Here is a 24,527-nt window from a genome sequence, read left to right as displayed (position 1 = left end):
TTATTAAAATGATCTGCTTGTTTATTGTGAGGTATTTGGTAATTAATCTACTGCAGACTTCTTGAATCTTGCAGTAGTAATTCTAGGCTACAAGAGATTTGAACGGAGCTTTGCTGTACTGTGCTGACAACTATGAAAAATTCTTTTAAGGGTAGTGATTTAGGAAAAAAATGTTACTAAATTTATCGACTATGGCAACATTTAAAAACAGTGTTTGAGAAAGCCTTTTATATTTAACACAGTTAAGAGAACTGTGGTTGTGCCTGGCATTTCCCTGAAGAAGTATTTTACAGAGAAAAATAGAAAGCTTAGAGCTATGTAACTAGAACAGGACTCCAAAGTACTATAAGAATACAGCTACATTCAAAACACCACACTGAGATGAGTGAAGATAAGGATTTGCTTTAGATGTTTATTAATCCAAGATCTTCCATAATAGAAAAAAAACAGAGGCTTTAAATTTCCCACCTCTTCCTTTAGAGTTGCATTATCCTTGAAAATGGAATGGATAAGTGCAAGTTCTAGGAGGAAGATCAATTTTAAATGTGACATAAGTGTTATCACTGAAATTGATAATATTGCATCACAAAATGCACTATCACCACCAACAACAATGCAAAATTGTTTTGCAATTTATATAAATACATTTCTTGGAGCAAAAGAAAGCAAAGTTCTAAATCCATTCTTAAAAAATATGCTCCTTGCTAACCAGTCTAGCAACACATAAAAGCACCCTTGAAGTAAGACTGTATTCCTCACAACAAGATAAAATTCTTCCCTTGACTCATAACTTGAAAAATGTAATTGTTCCAGAAATGACAATGGCACTGAAAACTGGTGATTTTCCCCTCATTTTTTCAGTATGCTTTGTATATGGAGCCTTGTCACTCCTGCTCTGTTGCATCTTCCACTGTGAGGCAAAGTGTCTCATCCGTCCTAAGAGGTTCTCTTACGCTTCTGGGGATGTGTAACAAGATAAGCAGATACCAACAAGCAGATGTTCAGAAATTATTTATGTCAAACTGGGCATTTTTCAAGGTCAAGGAATGCACAGGAAAAGGCATGCTGTAATTATGTCTGTCACTTTTTGTCTACAAAAATAAAACCTTGTCTAGAGATATCTTGAAGCCGGTGTACACCCGTACGTGCTCATAAGCTACACATTTACAAAAAAAACCAAACAGTTCTGCTATATGCACTTGGCCAGTCAGCTAAAGATTCAAAAGTACTACTGTGGTACTCATACCACTACTGTAATGGATACTCTCATTCAAGGCTTAATATTTTAGGCTTTTCCACATCAGGTGCAATATCCATCCTTTTTAAGTCCACAATCTGCTTTTAAAGTATCCCTTTGGTATTTGGCTAGGGCAACGTGGCATTATAGTCCTGGCTCAGTCTCTCACATAGCACTGTGTGCGCAGGGAATTCTGTTTGCCGAAGAAAGGCAGACCAGAGAGGAGTGATTGGAAAAACCCATTACACCTGCTCAGAGAAGTGCTAGTGGTTGTGCAGCAAATGGAAGGCAGAGCATGGTGCTGGTCAGCCCATCAAGGAAACCCCAAACCACCAATTCCTGCTACTCTGCTGATGCAAAAAAACACACCACACAAACCAATTTTCTGAAGACTGCATTTTGAGTATCATAATATATATATATGTTCATTTCATTTTTACAGATATAAACTCAGTTTATTTTAACCTGTATTTAAATTTTGGAGGCTTACATTAAATTAAGGTAGCTTGTTTAATATCCATTGTAACAGCAGGTGACATTTTCATATAAAAACAGCCAAAAGAAAAAAAAAAAAAAACAAAACAACCCAAAACATTTGATTTAAAAGACCTGACACCACCGATCTCAAGGGAAGATCAGAAACCTATGGATTTTTGCTTTTAGAAAAGAAAAAGGGGGCATTTAAGCCAACCCATTCACAGCATCTCCCTGCTGGCTTCTTCATACAGTGGTTTTGATAGTGGTCCCAGAGGGATCTGTATTTTGCCTCTCTAGCTAAAATACTAGTTACTATAGCAACTTTGAAGGAAGAAAATTGTGGCTTCAAAAATGAAAGATTGGCAAAACTTCAAATACACTGTCTGGATTAGGCAGACAACAGCACACACGAATACTGGGAGTGCAGAAAGAGGGGGACTGAAATGCAAGAGTAGTGCACCAGCACTACTACACAGGCTGAAAAAAAAAAAAAGAGTATTTTGCAGAATTAGGGGAAAAAATTACCTTTGTAGATTATAGCCCAGATTAGCCAAATTAAACTGCTGTGTTTTTAACAGACTGCATATATAGATGTTTCATCCACACACTTCAATTAACTCTGTAAGAGCAGAACTTCACACACCTTATTTACCTGCTTTAGAAAAGATAACATTTTCCTCAGTGCTTACAGTACATACCTGTATCCAAATTTTACCTTGTACAGTGCGATCTTTAAGAAAAACAAAGGACACAGAGGGTGTTGCTATTTTTTCTTTAGCAGCAATGAAATATCACTAACCCCTTTTTACATAACCAAATTCAAGTCACAACCAGAGGTGACTGCACCACAAAGTCACCAGGTACAAAACTGCTAGTTCATTTTAAATTAATACCTGGAAATTATTTTCCCCAATACATCCCTTATTTTTTATTTTTATAAACAGCAAACATTTTGCTATTTTTGTACATAGGCTAGCAGGCTTGTTTCAATATGAAAGTGCTAATTCATTTACAGATTTATCAGTTATGTAGTGCTACATTGTGTCCAATATTCTACATATGAACAATCTTTATAAATGGAAATGATGAAGATTAAGTAAGGCTATCTGATTACCTTATCTTATTTACATTAAAAGAATAGACACCCAATAGGAAGGGAGAAATGGGAAATAAATTGGGCAAATACTCATACTGCCACAGGTGTAAAAATCAAGTCTGCCTTTTAGCTTGTACTGTAAATGAGACATTTTGAATAGTCCTGCAGCCCAAGCCTGTTATTTTTTCTTCAGAAAAAGAAAAGCTGCCTTCATGATGTCCCCTCTTGATTTCCAATTTCCAAAGTGTGTCATTTGAAGCTTTAAATTCAGATTCTTCCTATCTTCAATAAAACCTCTAGTTTGCTTTCCAGTATTAGGTTGCATGACCAGGTCCCTCTTCTGGGGCTTTTGTCCAATCTATTTATCAATTAGCTTAGAGTGAGTTGTAGATAACATGAACCAGTTCTGGAACCACTATTGGGAGGAACACAAGCTCTTCACTACAATCACACAGTAGCAGGAAAAGTGATAATTCAATTCATTCCTGGGGCAGGGCCTCCAAAATTAAATGAAGTTGGCACAACCGGAGCATTGAATTTGTATCCTCCATGCTTTTCAATCATTTTGGATTCTAAAAGCAAAAAAAACAGAAGGAAGATATTTTAGTGTGTGTGTAGGGGGTGAAGACAGATTAAGATTTTGTGACTGACCGTTTTGAGTCTCTCAGAGATAGAGGTTTAACGTTGGGTTAGCCAAGAGAGTAATCAGCACCCACAAAGTGGAAATGTGCCAGGCCCCAAACAACAGATGGACTATTTATTTATCAATATTGTTATGCTTAAATTAACTTATCTTTTAAAAGCCCACAGTTCAGCTTTTGGGCACAAGTTTGTAATTTTTCACATTTCAGAAATAGGACCTGAATGGATGGTGGACTTCTAAACTTGCTAATAGTCACCCAATTCTTTCTAATTAACATTAATAGACTTTCCAATCAAATCAGTAACAGAGCACATGTACAAAAAAAAGCAATACACAGATATTAACTAACTATTCCAGTGTTCCTATCTCAATTCAACAATACAAGCAGAGATAGCCACTGAAGCACATGAAACAGGCATTTTAGTATACCCGCATTTCCTCACCCGTAGCCAGGCAGATAATCTGCAGTTTAGGTTACTAGACCATATAACACAATTCTGAGAGAAAACCAGCAAGTTTATCCTTTTCATTTTCAACCAAAACTTAAGATCTTTAGGCATCTGAGGCCCACATATCCATCACTGCAAATAACAGTGACAGTTAAGCTGTCTGGTTTTATTAGCTGCATATTCTGTCCTTCAAACATTACTGTAACACTAGTTTTCACAAGCTCTAATACATGGACAACTGAAAATTAGATTGGTAATTTATGTTGTTCCTCTACTACAATCTAGATAATACTGAAGGTGGTTTATATTATTCCCAGGTCAAGATAACAACACTTATTAATGTCTTAAAGTCCTAAAGTCTAGGAGCTTTCTCCTACCTCAAAACAGTTGTAATCTCTCCCTCTCTGGGAATACATCTCATTATCTAGAGGATCTGCATTTTGTCTCAGTTTCTTTGGAAACAGGCCAGAAAAGTGCTGCCATGGCTGATGAAGGACAGGAGGAGAACATGACCTGGGGAGCATTGTTTTGTTCCCTCCTGGCTCCATAGTGCACAGAAGACAAATCTCTTAGCTTATGGAAATTCTTCTTACCTACATTAGAGATAATTATATTCCTTCTAACAGGATGTCCCCATATGTGGTAGGTAGCCCAAATGGGGTATCACTATGCTCTGATAGTAAGCATGATTTTCCTGTAATAATCTAGTTTCTTGAGTTAAACTTCACAATCTGAACTTAACTTGCACTATGAATAAGCAGCTGAAAAAGAAAACAACAAAACAACTCAATTCTTTTTCATAAAATGCACAAATAGAACATAAACCTCATCAGTATGTCTAGAGCTTGACAAAGGTCACAGGGAAACTATGTTATAACCATTAAAAGTGGATCATTCTGGACACTTACAAGCTTTGTGAGGCAATTTAGGCTGTTTTCTGACAAAAAGTACTTATAAAATCTGCATTCTCACTACCAATCTTTTATTGAAAGATTTCTAAATTTCTCTTTTTAAAAAATCTTGTAGTAATTGCTCAGTAAGATGCAGGATATGGGACTGGACTGATCACTTAAAATTTAGCCTTGACTTTAAAGAGCAATATATATTGTCTTATCTCAAACACCTGAGAAAACTGGCAAAAAAAAAACCCAAACCAACCAACTTCCTCCCCTGAAGATCTTCCCTCTTTCCTATATTTTTAAATCTGTACTATCTGTATTGAAGAGTAACAATCTGAAATATTTAACAGGCTTGATGATATAGCTTTACAGATGGCTTCTACTTGCATAATTTGATACTCTTCCACCCACTGTCTATCAATATCTATCCCAGCCGGACTAGGTCACATCAGGAAATAAGTTATCAGCCACTTGATGTGTCTTTCACCACAGCTAGAGTTCATCCACCTTCAGGTAATTGAATAATTTGTTTCCAAATCTAAGCCACTATGACAAATATGCTTTTACTGGCCACTTCATTAAGTCATTTCTATCATTCCTTACACCTGTGGCATGCCAGACAATCTGTGTATTGAGGCTTTGTGAGTTGACAGTTTTAAGAGATTTCAAACACTTCTGGAGTGCAAAGCAACCCTGCTTTGCTGAAGACATTATCAGGCTTGAATTACAGACATTTTCTGTGTTATGCTTCTTGAGCACATAAACAGCATTCAAGCAGCAAAGGAAGCAATTAATGGTAGAAAGGGGAAAAAATACCATGTGCTGCCCGCCTCTGATCTGCCAGAGTTGCTATGTCCTGCAATTGTTTTCTTTGTTCTTCATTAAGACCCTGTGTCAAAGCTTGGTACCATGCAGGGTTACGATTCTGAATTGCTGCAACAGAATGAACACATAAGCAAAAGGAAACTGTTCATTAAAATGTTCTGTAACTCAAAGCTTACTAACTCACTCCCATTTTAGTCAGAATAATGTTCGGTTAGGGTTACGCAAGTCAAGATGTTTAAAAACACAAACTCTGATCTCTTCCATCATAAATTCATTAAAGCATCTCCACCTGCTCTTAAAGTTTAATGACTGCTTCCACTTTCCAATGACAGAGTTTGTTCACAGCACATAGTGGAAAGCCTGTGTGGAAGCTTTCAACAGGTTCTAGTTCACAATGGTATATGCTAAAGTTAAAATAGAATTTGTTAGCCAGGAAATGAAATAAAGTTACTTACTCTGAAAAATTGTCTTAAATATCTGATATTCATCAATAGGGTTGTCTTCATCATCAATAATTGTGGAATAGCCTTCCAAAGCAGTCTCTTCAGCATCATCTTCTTCCCAGTCTTCGTCATCTCCATCTTCACCTGCCTGTTTTGCTAGAATTTCTAGATATTCTTGACCATCTTCATCAATGTCATCTTCATCACTCCCCAGTTCCTCTGAATTAAACAGCACACAAATATAAAGTTTATTTCAAGAATAGCAAGAACAATTCTGTAGGAAGATGGCTAATTATGCAAAACAAGCAATGCAACAGCAGAGTGCAGACTAGAAAGGGGGAAGGCTCATTGAACTCCTCTCCTAATGCCGTTATCTACCCCACCCAGACACTCTTCCCTCACACCAACTGTGCAATTTAATTACCACAAAAAAGTATACAGAAAAATGTAAATCCAGATAGTTTGGAACAGCTCTTCATAAAACTTTTAGCAAAACAATATTCGTGCTCCAAAGAATGTCTGAAATAATGAAAACACTTTTAAAGGCACATTCAAAAGGGCTATTGAAAATAACGCTTCAGAAATACAAAATGTAGTAGTATGGATGACAATATAGTTACAAGTCCAGAATTCAGCAGCAGAGATGAAAAAGAAACTGCTTTAAGTAGATAGATGAAAATAGATATTCCTTGGATATGGAAAACTGTTCCAAACAATCACTCAGAAAGACACCAAGTTGATGATGGAAAGATAAAAATAGGAAACATGAACTAAAACCTTAAGAAAAGTATAGGGAAAGGTGGAAGAAAGAAGCAGGGGGAAGTTGTAGGTAATTTTGAACTTCATATAAAGAAGATGGCAAATAATGTGAAAGCTTGTGAAATAACTATATGAAGAAAGTCTATAAAGGCTATGAAGTTGAGATTGTGGTAATCCAGGGGAGACGGGGGAGGGGAGAAGCAAAAAAACCCCAAACCTAAGAACTGTTACTTTCCACACACAGCTAAAACACCAGCAGCTCATGGGACAGTTTGTAATATATAGTCCAAACTGCACAATGGATTAAGATGACTCCTGGAAACTCCTTGTGTTGACTCTTAACCCCTCACTCAAATGGGAAACACGTCCCAGTAGTAATTCCTTTCAGCAATGACAGCATCCACACGTAAAAGCTAGCTCGGTGTGACTTTGAAGAGACAGCCTAGGAAATTACTTTCCAGTTCCTCTTAAAAACTAAGTCAGATAGACTTGAAAGTCATTAAAACATGTCCAGTGTTATACCGCAGCTTTTGATTTTTGGAACTGGGGAACTCTGAAAGATTCCAAAAAGGGAACTGTCCTGGCTTCGGCTGGGATAGAGTTAATTTTCTTCCTAGTAGCTGGTGCACTGCTGTGTTTTGGCTTTAGTCTGAGAATGATGCATTGGTTTAGTTGTTGCTCAGTAGCACTTATCCTGATCAAGGACTTTTCAGTCTCTCATGCTCTGCCAGTGAGAAGGGGCACAAGAAGCCAGGAAGGCACAGAGACAGGACCCCTGACCCAAACTAACCAAAGGGGTATTCCATACCACATCATGTCAGGCCCAGTATATATACTGGGGGGAATCATCCAGGAGGGACCAATCGCTGCTCAAGTCGAGCTAGGTACCGGTGCATGGGTGGTGAGCGACTGTATTGTGCCTCGCTTGTGTTTATTGTTGGGGATTTTTTTGGTTGGTTGGGAAGAGAAGTGAGCAAGCGGCTGTGTGGTACTTAGTTGTCAGCTGGGCTAAATGACAGCAGGAACTCAGCATCTCCGTTCAAAAAGAAAAAAAAAAAAACAAAAACCAAAGAAAATATACAAAGTAACCACAACATTTCAGTTTCCATACCTGTCTCCTCATCTTCTTCAGCTTCATCATCATCATCGCTGTCATTTTCATGTTCTGCATGACAGGCATATGCTCTTTTCAATCCATTAAATAAAAGGATAAAAGCTGGCAGGATCTGGCCAGCAACTTGATTTAAAACCTGTGGTATTTGCTCCAGATCAATAAGAGCACATAAGCCAAGCACACACATCTTTCTATCATGAAGTCTACAAAACAAAACAATAAAAAGGTTGCAAGTTTTGTTACCATTTACAAGCAGGTAATAAAAGGGTGTATTACAGAGAATAATCTTCCAAACTAGAAACACTTACCCCAAGAAACAGTCCACGTCACTAAGCCATTGCGTTATGAAGTGATTAGTGACAGGCTCCACATTATTGGGGAAACGAAGATTTTCCAATGTATTTAATAGTAGATGAGGATTGTAATACAAAGCAGCTATGGCAACTTGGAGGCACATTGTTCGCAGTTCACTTGTTTTCACTTCTCTGGTCAATCTCTCTAATGCAGCTTCCACAAATAAGGGTATGCACTGAACAGTGAGAAACGTTATAAATTTAGTGATCAAAAATAAACTTTGTAGTTCTGTATTTCACACTAAAGTTGAGAAATGGCATAAACCCAATGAGGCACATAAATGCAGGGGGCAAACAATGCGAATAATTCTTAAGTGCCAGCAGAAGTCATGCACAAAAAGGAAATGTAAAGGTGAAAAGATTTTATCTACTCCAGGCACATGGATTTTGTGACATCATGCACAGTAGATGCAATTCCTGGTCCTGTAATCCTGTGTGACAGAAAAGAAAAATAGAGGAAGCGTGTTTCCAGAAAAATCAACTTAGTGGTTTTTTTAATATCCATAACAAAGTCAAGAGATAATGCTAACATTCCAAAGAAACAACTATTGAAAGGACCAGTCTCTTCAGAGATGTCACACTAAAAAAAAAAACAATCTGGTGTAGATGATTTTCTTTCAAATGAGTTAAAAATTAAGGTTTCCAGGGACCATAACCACAATTATCAAAAAACATGCAAGTGTTTAAACAGCTATTATATAGTGCTTGTCATACACACAGCAGAGGCACATGAATTCCTCTCTCAAATTCCAACTTCCATATGTGCATAATGAAATCCCTGGTTTCTCTATGACATTGGGATTCTAGGAATTTCATTTTCATTCTTATTTATTTCAAGGCTATTAACTTGACAGATTGAATAATTTTCACCAGAATTAACTTTAATATAATAAATCAACTTTTTGAACCAAGATGCTCTTGAAACAGTACTCTTCCAGATTCACAAAAACTTTCAGTTTTGCAGCATCCTAAACTCTGGAGACAAAGTGTGCAATAACAGCCTCTGTGAGGCTGCTAAATGAGTAACACTGAAGTAGTAGACAGGATTATTAGCTACACGACACAAACTTCTTGGAAGAGAAGTGATGTTAATATATAATCAATTCATATTCAAGAATAAAATAAATTTTAAATAGTAGTTGTAACAACCAAAGCTGTTACCAACCTGATCAATGCCACGCCCTTTACACTGAAGAATAATTACTTCTAACAGCTTTGCTGCATGACATTCTGCATCTTCTCCAGCAACTCCTGTAAGGACCTGAAAAAGAACAATTACTGTTGATGATACTCCTTCCAGAAGTATTTTTCATCCTCTGCTCTGCTTTGAAAAGATGACATCAATTTACCCGCTCTATTACAATGCTAGCATAAACACCCATCAGTACAGCAGCCAAACCTACAGCAATGGCTCAGTATCACAACTAGAGACCGAAGCATCGTGGAATGTGGGTAAAACTAATCTACATGTACAAATACTCAACAACTTGATAGAGGCAGAGCTTACAACAGTAACCATAAGCATCAGGTGCCATTTTGCAAAGGTTTATTTCCATACAGAAAATAAACTTTTCTTATGCATTCAAATACTGAATTTGTAAAAATTATATTGCAAATTTGGGATATCTAGCAGGATGTATAAATACATAACAAAACAACACCGAAAACTTCTGGGTTAAAGATTTACTGTGCTCAGCTAATAAAACACTAATTACTAAGAGGTTAGAACAGCTATTTTTCTTTTTTATATATATATAATGTTCAAGCATTTATAATCAGCCTGGTTGCAACTTGTTTTCAAAGAGGCTAACAAGAGTTACTCACTATAGTATCTAAACACCGTCAAAAGAATTACTCAGGAAATACCATGGGCAGGGCAGCTGACAGTTCCCCTTAGTTCTTACACAGACACAACACATGATATCCAGAATTGGAAAACTGAAATCCCCACAAATCACTGCTGGAGTTTATAACACTTTAACACCACCTTACAAAATAGTAATTTCCTCACACAGGGCTAACATTCTGGAGAGCTTTGTATTATACATATTGATTGGATAAAGAAAGCCCAGTTGGCAGCTACCTATAATACACAGATGCTTAGAAGCTAAATACTGCCCAAAAATGACTGGACAGAGTCAAACTCCCAGCTTTCATCACCAACTTAGCACAAACTTGGGAAAATATCTTTCTATTTGTATCCCTCTACTTTCCATCCCTGCTCATAGATTTAAGACCTTTAGCATACATATGTAACGTGGTATCACAGTCATAACGAGGCTACAAATCTCAGCTAAAGAAACCGTCCACCTTTTGCATTATGCATACATGTTTTGCATGCCTGTACGCACAGTGTGTTAAGACACCAAACGCATGTACGCAAAACCTGCTTCTGTTGTGTACGATTTATTTTCCCTTTTTAGCAAAAACATATATCTGAAACTTGATGCAACCCCTTAATTTGTCTGCAATAACTTAATTTGTGGAATCACAGAGGATGCTAAATAGCATAATGCTGTAGCAGCAGATGTCAAATTCTTCAGTTTCAGAGTCTGCTGTTGTGGAAAACATTACTCAGTTTAAGAGTGTATTACTTCAGAGATCACAGATTTTGTTATCACAAAGGAATCTGCTTACCTTCTTGCACATACTGTAGATCATTTCAAGATACTTTGTGTCTGACAGAAGCGTGTCTGTATCAACAGTAACATAATTATGCAAGAGAGGCATCATGTCTGTATTAACAGAAGAATGATCACAGTTAAGATATTGTCTGTATGTTTTATTAGATGAGCTGTTAAAATCAGGTTGAAATCTATGTATTAATAAGTTAATTACACTTCTTGCTTAATGTTTGTCAAGATAAGCATGGGACTGTAGTGACAGGACAAGGGGTAACAGGTTAAAACTTAAATAGGGGAGGTTTAGATTGGATATAAGGGGGAAGTTCTTTCCTGTTAGGGTGGTGAGGCACTGGAATAGGTTGCCAAGGGAGGCTGTGAATGCTCCATCCCTGGCAGTGTTCAAGATCAGGTTGGAGGAAGCCTTGGGTGAGATTGTTTAGTGTGAGGTGTCCCTGCCCATGGCAGGGGGGTTAGAACTAGATGATCTAAAGGTCCTTTCCAACCCTAACCATTCTATGATTCTATGATCTTTAGCAAAACAAGTCTGGTTGCAGCATAGCAGAAATAAATACTTTTAAGCGTAAACTCACTTCAGTTTTTTCCTAACATTGCAATCAAGATGCAGTTCACTGTATGATTGAAATCACTTATATGAAACCATTTGTCTGATTTATGTTACTTACCAGTAAAATAATCAAAGCCATCCTGCTGAAAGACTTCAAAAACAAGAGGAAGTAGCTGCCACATTTGTGCAGAAACTTGTTGACAGGTCAGACTATGAGCCAAAGAAAAGATCTCCTCATAGAACTCTAAAACAAATGGAATCCAGGTAAATTTAATGCCTCTCCCATACACTCAAAAAATAAGCCAACAAAAGTACATATACCTAATACATGCTGCTGCAAAACTGTTCCAATCACTTGCAAACAGATCCCTTCCAGCTGCTGGGTAATCTGAAGAAAAAAAAAGAGATTTATGACTGTTTTCGATATTTTTGAGTTGAAATTAAACACATTTTAAAATACAACTACTCAAAGCAGCTTCTGTACAATATTATACAATATTCCATACAATATAGTCTTCTAAAAACAATTCAAAATTTCTTATATTTTAGAGCACTAAATGTGTAAGAGCAGCACTCTGGCTAAGGATCTATAAAACAGTTTTTAACACAAGGTGGTTTTGGAATATTCTTTGAATACTGGAAGACTCTCATTATAGGGCATCCAACCATATCCTGGGCTGCATCAAAAGGAGCGTGACCAACAGGTCAAAGGAGGTGATCCTGCCGCTCTACTCTGCTCTCGTGAGACCTCACTTGGAGTACTGTGTACAGTTCTGGTGTCCTCAACATAAAAAGGACATGGAACTGTTGGAACAAGTCCAGAGGAGGGCCACAAGGATGATCAGGGGACTGGAGCACCTCCCATGTGAAGGCAGGCTGAGAAAGTCGGGGTTGTTCAGCTTGGAGAAGAGAAGGCTGCATGGAGACCTCATAGCAGCCTTCCAGTATCTGAAGGGGGCCTATAGGGATGGTGGGGAGGGACTCTTCATTAGAGACTGTAGTGACAGGACAAGGGGTAATGGGTTAAAACTTAAACAGGGGAAATTTAGATTGGATACAAGGAAGAAATTCTTTCCTGTTAGGGTGGTGAGGCACTGGAATGGGTTGCCCAGGGAGGTTACGAATGCTCCATCCCTGGCAGTGTTCAAGGATTGTTTGGACAGAGCCTTGGGTGGCATGGTTTAGTGTGAGGTGTCCCTGGCCCATGGCAGGGGGGTTGGAACTAGACGATCTTAAGGTCCTTTCCAACTCTAACTATTCTATGATTCTAAAAAGAAAAGCCTGACAGTAACTCCATGCAACAGTTCAGTCCATTAAGTCACACAATAAGTAAATGTATGTATCAAAACAGGAAACAATGGAAGTTGCAGGAAGCATTTGCTGTTCCAGAAAAGAGAAATATAAAAAAAAATCAAAACCAACCAATGAACAAACATAAACCACCTTCCTAACCCATCTTAGGATGTTCGTACTGTATGCAGACAGTAAGTGTAAATGCTGGTCTACAGATTCAAACACTCTTCCCAGTATTTATTAGTCCCCGGAAAGACAAGTCCACCAAAATAGTCTTTAGCCTGTTTAGGGCACTTACCTTGCACAGAGACAAATAGGGGTTGAGTTTCTGGTCTTAGCTATGCAGAACAGGATTTGAAACTTACCAGCTAAATACCCTTATCTCTTGCAACACTGGTCATCATGTGTGAGATGTCTCTAAATACAAATGTTTACCTATCAACATTTTACAATTGAGTTCCTCAGGAGTAGCATACTGTTACACAAACTTTTCATTTAGATAGCAAGAATTTGCTGACAAGACCAAGTATATTACAATCCTGCTGAGCAGCTTTAACAAGTAAATGACCTGAACTCGTCCCTTGTTTACTGCATGGCAGCACTGTATTGCACCCTTGGCATTCAGAATTCATATTATGCTGCTCCCTCAGTGAAGTCTTCAGAGCCCTGAGAGTACAATTCATTACTGTTTAGTCACTAAAATGTTATATTGTATTTATCAAAAAACAGTAGCTGACATTGTCAAGAAGGCTTTTAATCAGCATCTTTCAAACAAGCTGTACTCTGGACAGAAGTTAGTCCATTCAGTATAACAAAACTAAAGAACAAATGTTTTAATCCCACAGTGCAGATTAGGCATGTAAAAAACCTATCATTTAGCACAGCCACAACAGCTGTATTTACAGACATTGATTCTGCTGCAGAGAACAAACTAAGGCAGCAGAGTCAATGTTCAAAGCTAACTGACGTTTTATCTATTTTCTTTGAAAGGCAGACCTCATCAAATCAAATGGGTTCTTCCAGCTGAGCTGACAGTTCCATCTGTTAAGAGACAAGTTTCCTCTCCTATTTGAACAAGGACCTACATTCTTGTGGGAAATACTGTGGAAATATTTATGCTTTATTACTCCATGTACTCTGTTAGAAATGTGCCCCACTCCGTTACAACTTTGTTGCATAAGTACTTCACTGCATTCTGTTTTAAGCTTTTTTTGGCCAATAGGATAGTTTTTCAGATAACAATGTTTCCAGGAACACCAGAACTACAGAAGACTTTCAGTGTCTTAGACAATACATATTGCTAACATGTAATTAAAGTGATTTCTACTTACTTCCTTGTGATCTTCAACTACACTGAGAAGTGTATCAATAGTATTCAAGATTCCCATTGCTGTCACTGCTTTGTCATCACTGCCCTCCTCATCTGGTCCAGTCTGGATCACCTGGTTAAATGTCATTGCCTGCATGTAACAGCAAAACAAACCATATATATGTCATTTAACAAGGACATGCTTGGAGATGAACAATTGTGCAAGTCTGGTACTCGACACAATTTAAGGAGGACTTCTGCTAAGAAGTATATGAACATTAGAAGCTGACTATTTCATTGCAGAGTTTGTTTTCAGGATTGATGAAATTTGAACATTAAGCCCTTTTAAGTGTCATCCTTTATCTATTCATGAATAAGAAGATACAAATGACATCACTTTCCAAGCAAAAGAATACATTTTTTGGAGCAAGTTTTTCTGACACAAGGTTTAATTGCTATCTGAACTAGACTGGACCACACCACAGGTATTCCCAGAGAGGACATGCAAACAATTTAAACTCCAAGGCAAGGGCCTTCAATAGAGAAGCACTGAGCTGACCTCTGTGTTTGAAACCATTGCTACAACTTGCTAGATGTGGCTATTCAATTTCTGAATTTCTCCTGCAGAATCAATTTCTTTCTCACATTACATACAATGTATTTTCACACCAGGTATTTTAATAAAAAAATCTGGTTTTTAATTTCCCATTTTAAAACAGAAAACCTAAGTCACATTGTAGAAACTACCTCAAATGTGCCACTGAAATTCATTATTAACATTATAGTGAAAAAAATACAAAGATTTCTCGAAAAGTTCTATAATCATTCTAATAAATTTCCATTTAGCTCAAGTTATGAAGCCACTTTTGAGAAAACACAGTCTAAATGTAGAAGAAAATTATCTGTATCACTGCACTTAGACTGAAGAAACAACAGGTATTAATTGATGGACAACTATCTTAATTTTAAATACCAATCCTTCACATACTAAACATCTTCCTAAGTCAACAGAAATTCTTACCAAATGCTGTGTCATTTCTACTGCAATTGGGGTAACTTCTTCACTATATTCACAGATCATCTTCTGAATCACATTAGTAAGATCATCATTTTCAGTCTCTCTTATAATATGAAGTAAAGCTTGCATTACAGGTCTAATGAATGGAGTAATATATTCTTTAGCTGTAGAACAAGTGGAAATATTTGAATTTACATTCTTACAAAACTACAGTATCAGAATATGAAAGTCAATACATACTTTTTAGTGCTTTGGCATCAATATGCCAAAACCATGGGCAGTATAAGACATTACAGCATTACTAATATTCAGAACAATTTTTAAATAGAAATATCTATCAAAAGGATCATAACTGAAGTATAAAAACCAGAGTTCTACAGTCTTTATGAAATGCAAGATTACTTATCAATGCAAATTTTAATTGAACAGGAATGGGTAGATATGCATTTTTGTCAAATTAGACAAAGTATCTGATACAGAATTTATATTTGCTTTGTGGCGTTTATGCCAGCTTCAGGAATACTGAGCAATGGAAAGCCTGACAGGATAAAGACAATTTTTTTTAAAAAGATAAATGCATGCTGACAGATATCCCTGTACTGCCACTGTATTTCTGATTCAATGATCAGGTGCTATAAAAGGGGATTTGTTGTACCATGAAATTGTAATATACATTTTTCCAGTTGGAAAATTACAGTAAGTGATTATAAATTACAATTTTAAGTAGTAAATTATCATCAGGAAAGAAGAGAACAAGTCTCCTTGAACATTGCAATTTTAATGCCTATTGCATTAAAACTTGCTGCAGCTTTAAGAAAAGAGAGCTACCTTTCTCTTGATTACTGATCAGAACTTGAAGTGCTATTGCAGCTTCCACTTTCACAGGCATTTCCCTATCATCTATGAGACACCGTCTTGTGAGTTCTAAGGCTGTCTGCAGATTCTGGTCACTCTTAAATTTGACTTCACAAAAATAATGAAGAACCCAACAAGCCTGAAAAAAACCCAAACAAACACATTGAACAAATTCAGAGTTACAAAAAGTACAAACGGGATTATCGACAACTTGTATACCAATAGCCTACAGAAGGTATTAAACTGAAGTACAACTACTGCTGAATAAAGATACTGTAAAAGTTTTTAACAAATGAAGATGTTTGAGAGTATGGAGGCTGGCCAGTGGGAGGCTTGTCTTTCAGACATCACTAAGCCAGTACTATGATCTCAAGTTCATCTCTGGCCACAGGTTTTGTGTGAGCAGTACAGTCTAAATGCAAAACACAAACAGACCATACCACCAGACACAGATGGGAAACTATGCACACAATTCTGCAGCCATTTTAAAGCTACACAGTAGCTATCTATAATCACACATAAAGACTGATACTAGAAATAAGCACACAATTTATTACAGAAAAGGTACAGAAAGGAGCATGTTTTTTAAGAGGGAAAAATATAAAGCATATTCTTGAACTCTTCAGTCGGTACAGTGTCTTAACAGTAAATCTTACACTTTCTTACCCGTGCTCTCATGTAACCCAGCTCACTGCTGAAAAGAGGGAACACATGATTCTGCAACATATATTCCATCTGATCTTTATATATCTTCTTCTGTTAGAATATGAATAGAAATGCATTAGTTTAAAATTCATATAAAAATGCATTTCTAAACCCATAAAAAAAGGTTACACATACAGTGTGAGCGACGCAACAAAACCCTCAACTTGAACTTTCCCCTTTATTAAACTGCACTAAGCAACAATGAAATTACATATTATAATGAAACTTGGATCCTACACAGACTTTTAGAATTTTCAGTCAAAATAGTGACACTTCCTTCCTGTCATTTTTTGACTCCTACAGACACCTTTTGCTTGGCAATACAGTACCCTGGTATGAAAGCAAAAGTGGTCAGGGCAGCTTCTCAGAGCCATGGTCCAAATATCAGAGCCAAGTTCATGCCTTGCATCTTTTCTGCTACCACTCTAATTGAGCAAGGTAATTTCACTCTCCTAATTTCTTCTGCTCTATACACAGAAAAACTCTCATTAAATCAACAGCCTGTCACGGAATGGATTTTTTTTCCCCCTTTCCTTTCTTTCACAAAAAGAGAATGTAGTCAAGTGCAACCCCGGAAACAGTGTAGCAATCCTTATTAAAAGCAGACAACTTAAAAAGAACTTAAAACAATGACCTGAACTTGTACATGACCCAATAAAATTTGTTTAATTAAGCTGACAACAGAGCAAAACCAATTCAACTCAACAGCTTTAAAAAAAATAAATGGCAGTGGTTCAAAATCTTGTAAACTCACAGAGCTATTCCCATTTTTTCTATGACGCTTTATGCAAAAGAAAGGAAAGAAGGCAGGCAAGAACCAAGATAACCACCAGATCTGTTATGCTTACTTTTAGGAGAATTTCAGCCAAAGAACCAATCATATGTAAAGCACCATCTTTCTTACGAGGGTCAGCATTTGGCTCCGTAAGGATCTGATAACAAAAGCCCATTGTCTTCTGCAAGACCTAAATTACATGTAAAGTTAGTCAAAGTTATTTCCATCAGTCATCCCAGGTATCATTATTGGTGCTCTGAAATGCTTAAATTGCTAATAATCTGCTGCAAGTCTGGGATTTGGACAGTGTTTTAGTCTTCGTTACCAACACACAACATTCTTGATAGGTCCTATGGCAACTGGCAAATACAAAAAAAATCACATAATGGCTAGTGCTAAATAAATCTGAGAGAAATTATAAAGTGCTATGATATGACATACAGCAGAAAAGTAAAACTTTCATTAGTAGGTCTATTAGCAAAGGGAGACTATAAATTAGAGCTATAAGCTAATGCTGTATTTAAGTAAAATCCTTGAATAGTTTACCTCTTTCCTTTTACTACATGATGTAAACAATAATGTCTGAGCCGCAGTTGTTGGAGAAATGAAGTCTTCAAATACATCTATGAAGTAAACACATAACAGCTATGAAACCTGGTCCTTTACTATATATAGTTCATGATCCTAATGTAATCTAATGATTTAATATGAAACCAAAGAGCAGCAATTTTTTTTTTTTTCCTCAGGTGGTTAATCATCCTTTCTTAAAACAGCTATTCCAGCCCAAAAAACAGCTACACATGGCTGGAGATCCCCAATATATGTTTCATCTTTTTCATGATCACTCTCTACATGTCTGATATGAAATTGTGAAATTGCCTTCCTTAAGATAAATCTTTTTTAACGGTAGAAGCATTGACATGTGTTATTTGTTGTGCAGGCAAGCACATGTAATTGAGTTAAAAATGCTCAGTTTCTTATTTCTCTGCAGAAGAGGATTATCAGAGCCTTGTATAATACTTGCACTGTTTACAGGTCTGCCTCTGACCTGAGGGATAAGAAACTCCCAAACCCATCAAGATTTCTTGTCCTAGACACAGAAAAGTTCTAGCAGAGGGAAGAATTAGTCCAGGAAGACTGAATTATCTTCTTTCTTCCCCATTCTGAAAGGGCTGCATAGAGTGACAGCAAACCTCAGCAACAAGGTAGCAAGCCACAGAAGACAAACCTGGAGTGCTAGGCTTACTCCATAACGTTTCATTAGCCATTACGGTAAATCTGTTCTGAACTGTAGCATGGGTGAATTTCCTTAAGATCGTAAAAACTCCAGGGCTTGAAATACTAGCTGTTGTAAAGCATAAACTTATACCAACATTAAACTTATGCAATTATTGTTAGCAAGACATGGATTGTTTTGACTTATAACAGAAACTTGTAACTGCCAAAATTAGCTACTTTTTCAAGCGCAGAAACACCTGTTGAATATGTTGTCTGTCATTTCCACCATTATATCCAGAAGTTAGCGGCATGAAGCTGTATTATTTGGCTAATATGAACTGGTTTTATCACTTTTTTTTTTTATTTTATTTTAAAGATTAAAGCCACCCCCGTTTTCACAAAAAAAACCACAATCTTGTCTTTGTGCAAAGTCATGTTTTCACATGAGAAGATTTCAAATTCTCACCAAATTTCATGCGAATATATTCATATGGATCTTCTTGCCAGAGCTCTTCATCAGCATCTGTATAGCACATCAATGGAAAAATAACATCTTGGATAATTCCCTGCAATACAAAAAAAAGGAGATGAAAATAGGCTAAAACCACTAAATCAATCTTTATATTCTGTCTGGTATTTCACAGATTTTGCCACCCCATCACTTCCTCACCTAAAATATACTTGGACATTGGAGTGCCACCTTACAAAAAGGAATCTTTTAAGTTAAGGCAGAGCTGCAATGCAGCACAAGCTATTGTATTTGCTTTGGATAATGGTATGTGGAGATAATTCAGTGCCATAAATTCAGTAGGTAACAACATCTCCAAATTTGTTGCATTGCTGTGCTACACTATAATCCTTCATATATTAAACCACAAAGGACTGACAACAAAAAAAAAGGCCATCACCCAGCTTTGCTCATGTACCAGAGTAACCTTCACCAAACAGGCTTAAACTCTTTCCACCAGTAATTTATAACATAGGTCCCCAAGAACTGAATTGTAGCAAGGCTAGAAACACCATACAGGCTGACTAATGTACTATTAAGTCATCTAAGCATTGAACCCCAAAAATGGTTTACTTGAATATGTGGTTTCAGATTCTTCCACGTGACTGCATGTGACACTCCTTGATTGATGTAATTCAGTGTTTGCTGCAGAACTCTGGGAGCCATGTACTGCTTTTCCTTGTACTGATACAACACCTTCAGCAACACCTAGAAAAATCAGATCTCATCAGTAGCTTACACTGAACACAGACCATTTTAATCAGAAGAATTCTACCCTCCCTCACAATCCTATACAAGAACCCCTCTATGTCCAACAAAAGAAACCCCTCTTTATTCATTAGACTAGAATGGGTACTGACTAATCCTTCTAGTAAACATCATTGTTAATTTTATAAGGCAATTTGCAGCTCACATCAGGTACTGCACATCTTTTAAAAATACAATCCTTTAATGAAAAATCATGGCAGTCAGGTGAAGTTCCCAATGACTGAAAAAAGGGAAATATAACCCCCATGTTCAAGAAGGGGAAAACGGATGAGCTGGGGAATTACAGACCAGTCAGTCTCACCTCTGTGCCTGGCAAAATCTTGGAGCAGATTCTCCTGGAAGGCATGCTAAGGCACATGAAAAACAACAAGGTGCTTGGTGACAGCCAGCATGGCTTCACTAAGGGGAAATCCTGCCTGACCAATTTGGTGCCCTTCTATGATGGGGCTACAGAACTGATGAACGGGGTAGAGCAGTTGATGTCATCTACCTGGACTTGGGCACAGCATTTGACACTGTCCCACACGACATCCTTGTCTCTAAATTGGAGCGACATCAATTTGATGGATGGACCACTTGGTGGATAAAGAACTGGCTGGATGGCCGCACACAAAGAGTTGTGGTCAGTGGCTCAATGTCCAGCTGGAGACCAGTAACGAGCGGTGTCCCTCAGGGATCAGTGCGGGGACCGGTATTGTTCAACATCTTTGTCGGTGACATGGACAGTGGGATTGAGTGCACCCTCAGCAAGTTTGCCGATGACACCAAGCTGTGTGGTTCGGTTGATACGCTGGAGGGAAGGAATGCCATCCAGGGGGACCTTGACATGCTTGTGAGGTGGGCTGATGCCAACCTGATGAAGTTTAACCATGACAAGTGCAAGGTCCTACACCTGGGTCGGAGCAATCCCAGGCACAGTTACAGGCTGGGCAGAGAAAAGATTCAGAGCAGCCCTTTGGAGAAGGACTTGGGGGTGTTGGTTGATGAGAAAATGAACATGAGCTGGCTCCAGTGAGCGCTCGCAGCCCAGAAAGCCAACCGTATCCTGGGCTGCATCAAAAGGAGCGCGACCAGCAGGTCGAAGGAGGTGATTCTGCCCCTCTACTCCGCTCTTGTGAGACCTCACTCAGAGTACTGTGTGCAGTTCTGGTGTCCTCAACATAAGAAGGACATGGAGCTGTTGGAACAAGTCCAGAGGAGGGCCACGAGAATGATCAGGGGTCTGGAGCACCTCCCATATGAAGACAGGCTGAGAAAGTTGGGGCTGTTCAGCCTGGAGAAGAGAAGGCTGCATGGAGACCTCACAGCAGCCTTCCAGCATCTGAAGGGGCCCTATAGGGATGGTGGGGATGGACTCTTCATTAGGGACTGTAGTGATAGGACAAGGGGTAACGGGTTAAAACTTAAACAGGGGAAATTTAGATTGGATATAAGGAAGAAATTCTTTCCTGTGAGGGTGGTGAGGCACTGGAATGGGTTGCCCAGGGAGGTTGTGAATGCTCCATCCCTGGTGGTGTTCAAGGCCAGGCTGGACAGAGCCTTGGGTGAGATGGTTTAGTGGGAGGTGTCCCTGGCCATGGCAGGAAGGTTGGAACTAGATTATCTTAAGGTCCTTTCCAACCCTAACTATTCTATGATTCTAAGACAAAACATACATGCTAATTCACCACCAACACAGCCCAGGAGACCTTTCCCTCAGAGGTTTACTCTTTCATCTTGCTGCTCTTGGAGGACTGAAACTCATTAACCAAAACACTGCATTGATAAAATACATTCACACAGTCTACTGATTCTTGCCTATTTGCAGCCTTACAGCACTGACACCGAATGAAAAATATACATGGATGAAGAATGATGAACTCCCAAGCTCCCCTTGGCTTTCTGGACTCAATTCTTCTCCTGAGGTAGCATTCAGAACTATACAGAAATATTTACATTTGTTGAAGTCCATGCCTCTCCAAAAATAAGGACATTAAATCATCATGAGACCAACACGAGTGATTAAGTTCCAGCTCACTGGAAAGTCTGGTACTGATAATGCAAGGGGGTTTTCCTTGTAGCCCAATCCAAGTCAGTGGCAACACTGCACCTTTAAAAGCAGCAGCACCAACTGGAGGGAAATGGCAAATCCCATTTCCAGGCTTTCATTTTTCACATTAAAAAAACGTTCAAAAAAATCAAAACCTGAAAGTATATCTATCAATCTGTATCATCACCAAGACAACATTTTGGGAAATAAATCCATTATTTTGAAAAGTTTATTACACAAGCATTGAAGACTTTCTCCCAAAGGTGATGTCTCACACTTGAGTTTAAAGAAGGTGCAGTCACACACCATGAAATTCTTGGCTTTACAAATGGTCTTATGCTTTAGATGCGTGCTGACATGCCCAACAGATGGGATGCCATCCAAAGGGACCTGGTCAAGCTTCAGAAGTGGGCTCATGTGACCCTCATGAGGTTCAAGAAGGCCAAGTTTAAGGTCCACTATACAGCGTCTATACAGGCTCGGGGATGAAGGGATTGAGAGCAGCCCTGCTGAGAAGGACTTGGGGATACTGGTGGATGAAAGACTGGACATGAGCTGGCAATGTGCATTTGCAGCCCAGAAAGCCAATTATATCTTTGGCTGCATCCACAAGATCAAGGCCAACAGGACAAGGAAAGTGATTTTGCCCCTCTGCTCTGGTGAGATCCCAGCTCTGGAGTCCTCATCACAGGAAAGACATGCACCTGTTGGAGAGGATCCAGAGGGGGTCCACAAAAATAAGCAGAGGGATTGAGCACCTCTCCTAAGGACAGACTGATAGAGATTCAGCTGTTCAGCCTGGAGAAGACTCTGAGAAGACCTTATTGCAGCCTTTCCATTCTTAAAAGAGGCCTATAAGAAAGATGGGGAGAGACCTTTTAGCAGGGCCTGTTGAGGGCCTTGTCGATGGCCTTGTCAATAGGACAAGGGATGATGGTTTTAAACTAAAAGAGGAGAGATTCAGGCTGGATGAGAGAATTTCTTTTTTTTACAATAAGGGTGGTAAAATACTGGCACAGTTGCCCAGAGAGGTGGTGGATGCACAATCCCTGGAGACATTCAAGGCCAGGCTGGATGTGAGCAACCTGCTCTAGCTGCAGATGTTCCTGCTCATGGCAGGGGAGTTGGACTAGATGACCTTTGAAGGTCCCTTCCAACCCAAACTATTCTATGACTTAAACCATATACATTAGGGGTTCTAGGTGAAAGTAGTAATCCTGGGTCTTCAGCAAAACAGACCATATTATAATACAGTCTTTTCTGTGGAAAAGCTTATACAAGAAAGTCCAGTTTGCTGGTGTACTTAAAATTTTAGAAAGATCTGAATGTTGGGTTGGTTTTTTTTGAAAGAGAGATATTCTCCATTGTAACAGGACAGCACACAGAAAAACCTGAATTCATCAATAGCCCTTGAAAGAATAGGGAATAGTCTTTGGAAATGAGGACAAAGCTGAGGCCTAACAAATGTCTTCGCAGCCACACTACTTAGGACAAATATTTTGGTCCTCTCTTTTCATAAATCTAAGCAGTTTCATTATTCAGATGCAATAAGAAATTAAGAAGATTAAGAAAAAGTTTAAGAATTGCAGTGAGGGAAAGCAGAATGTGGGATGGAGGGTCCAGGGCAAATAAAGCAAATTCCACAGCTGTGCCACATGAACAACCAGGCAGTAGTGTTCAACCAGGGCTTAATTGTGGCCATCAGGTCTTTCAAAAAGGGATAAAAGTCAAGGTATTGCAGCTAGGCAGCTCAGCCTGTTTTGGCTGAGATTTAAAAAGTTTAGCTGGAACTACTGCTGCATGTACTGGATTTATTTTTGTTGAGGGGTGTGTCAGATGCAAATGACAAAAAGAGTAGATACAAAAAAATAAAGTGATTATGAGAATATTATCATCATTATGTTTCAAGGTTATACTTGAACAACCTTTTATCTCGTACCACATTTATCTATTACTCCTCTAGTAAAAGGGTGCACACACTTTGGCAAGTAAAGAGCTCAGTGAAGCATGTTATCAGTATTTGTATTCCTCAGTATTTCACAGATTTTCACTTTATGTATAGAAATACATCCTGTTAAAAAAATCTTCCATAACTTTTATCTGAAGGATTCAATTTCTTTCAGCATACATCCAAGATCTATCTTCTGCACAGAAACAGAGGACAGCAATAATAGAAATAATCTTTCTAAACAAGTTACGTTATTGTACAGGAAGAAACTGCAAGCATTTTAAGGTACTGCTTTTTAGTAATTTTCTTTAAAGACTTAAATTCTTGGTGCTTCTCAGATGCAGTAACAGTAAGGATCAAAACCGATTCACAGAAAATGTAAAGAAAAGACACAAAGTATTTTGTTGAACTGTTTAAATGTATCTTTTCAAAGACTTCTTTTGCCCATACAGGCTTTTGTCAGAACTTCATTTATCTTGGAAGTGCAAAGCAACCAGTAAGGTCTTAAAGAACATGTAATAATTATGTCTGATGTCATATAAAGGTGACAGATGAGCACCTCAGAAGGTGATGCTGACTCCACTTGTATGAGTAGAATGTGGGGATATATTTCCTAA

General features: G+C 38.2%; 1 protein-coding gene and 1 non-coding gene across 2 annotated transcripts in view; both read right to left on the bottom strand.

The window, feature by feature from the left end:
* Positions 1–392: 392 nt before the first annotated feature.
* Positions 393–24,527, bottom strand: part of IPO7 (importin 7) — a 41,234-nt gene continuing 17,099 nt past the window's right edge. The window contains exons 9-25 of the mRNA XM_057418134.1: positions 19,739–19,873; positions 19,124–19,223; positions 17,986–18,062; positions 17,513–17,629; positions 16,626–16,715; positions 15,933–16,098; positions 15,108–15,268; positions 14,109–14,237; positions 11,806–11,872; positions 11,603–11,728; positions 10,933–11,030; positions 9,461–9,556; positions 8,251–8,471; positions 7,940–8,145; positions 6,082–6,288; positions 5,618–5,734; positions 393–3,382 (exon numbers count right to left, since the gene is read on the bottom strand). Of these exons, the coding sequence (XP_057274117.1) occupies positions 3,285–3,382; positions 5,618–5,734; positions 6,082–6,288; positions 7,940–8,145; positions 8,251–8,471; positions 9,461–9,556; positions 10,933–11,030; positions 11,603–11,728; positions 11,806–11,872; positions 14,109–14,237; positions 15,108–15,268; positions 15,933–16,098; positions 16,626–16,715; positions 17,513–17,629; positions 17,986–18,062; positions 19,124–19,223; positions 19,739–19,873 (2,211 nt within the window). The 3' untranslated portion in view covers positions 393–3,284. The remainder of the gene's footprint in view (positions 3,383–5,617; positions 5,735–6,081; positions 6,289–7,939; positions 8,146–8,250; positions 8,472–9,460; positions 9,557–10,932; positions 11,031–11,602; positions 11,729–11,805; positions 11,873–14,108; positions 14,238–15,107; positions 15,269–15,932; positions 16,099–16,625; positions 16,716–17,512; positions 17,630–17,985; positions 18,063–19,123; positions 19,224–19,738; positions 19,874–24,527) is intronic.
* Positions 16,256–16,437, bottom strand: LOC130604057 (small nucleolar RNA SNORA23). Its single transcript, XR_008973360.1, has one exon. It is a non-coding gene; the product is annotated as a small nucleolar RNA SNORA23 (small nucleolar RNA).

The sequence above is a fragment of the Pezoporus wallicus genome, unplaced genomic scaffold (assembly GCF_028554395.1).
Source record: "Pezoporus wallicus isolate ANWC-B61680 ecotype Strahan unplaced genomic scaffold, APGP_CSIRO_Pwel_v1 contig_2025, whole genome shotgun sequence".
Lineage (NCBI taxonomy): Eukaryota > Metazoa > Chordata > Aves > Psittaciformes > Psittacidae > Pezoporus > Pezoporus wallicus.
The sequence above is the reverse complement of the archived record's forward strand: the minus strand, read 5'-3'. Positions and strand labels throughout refer to the sequence as shown.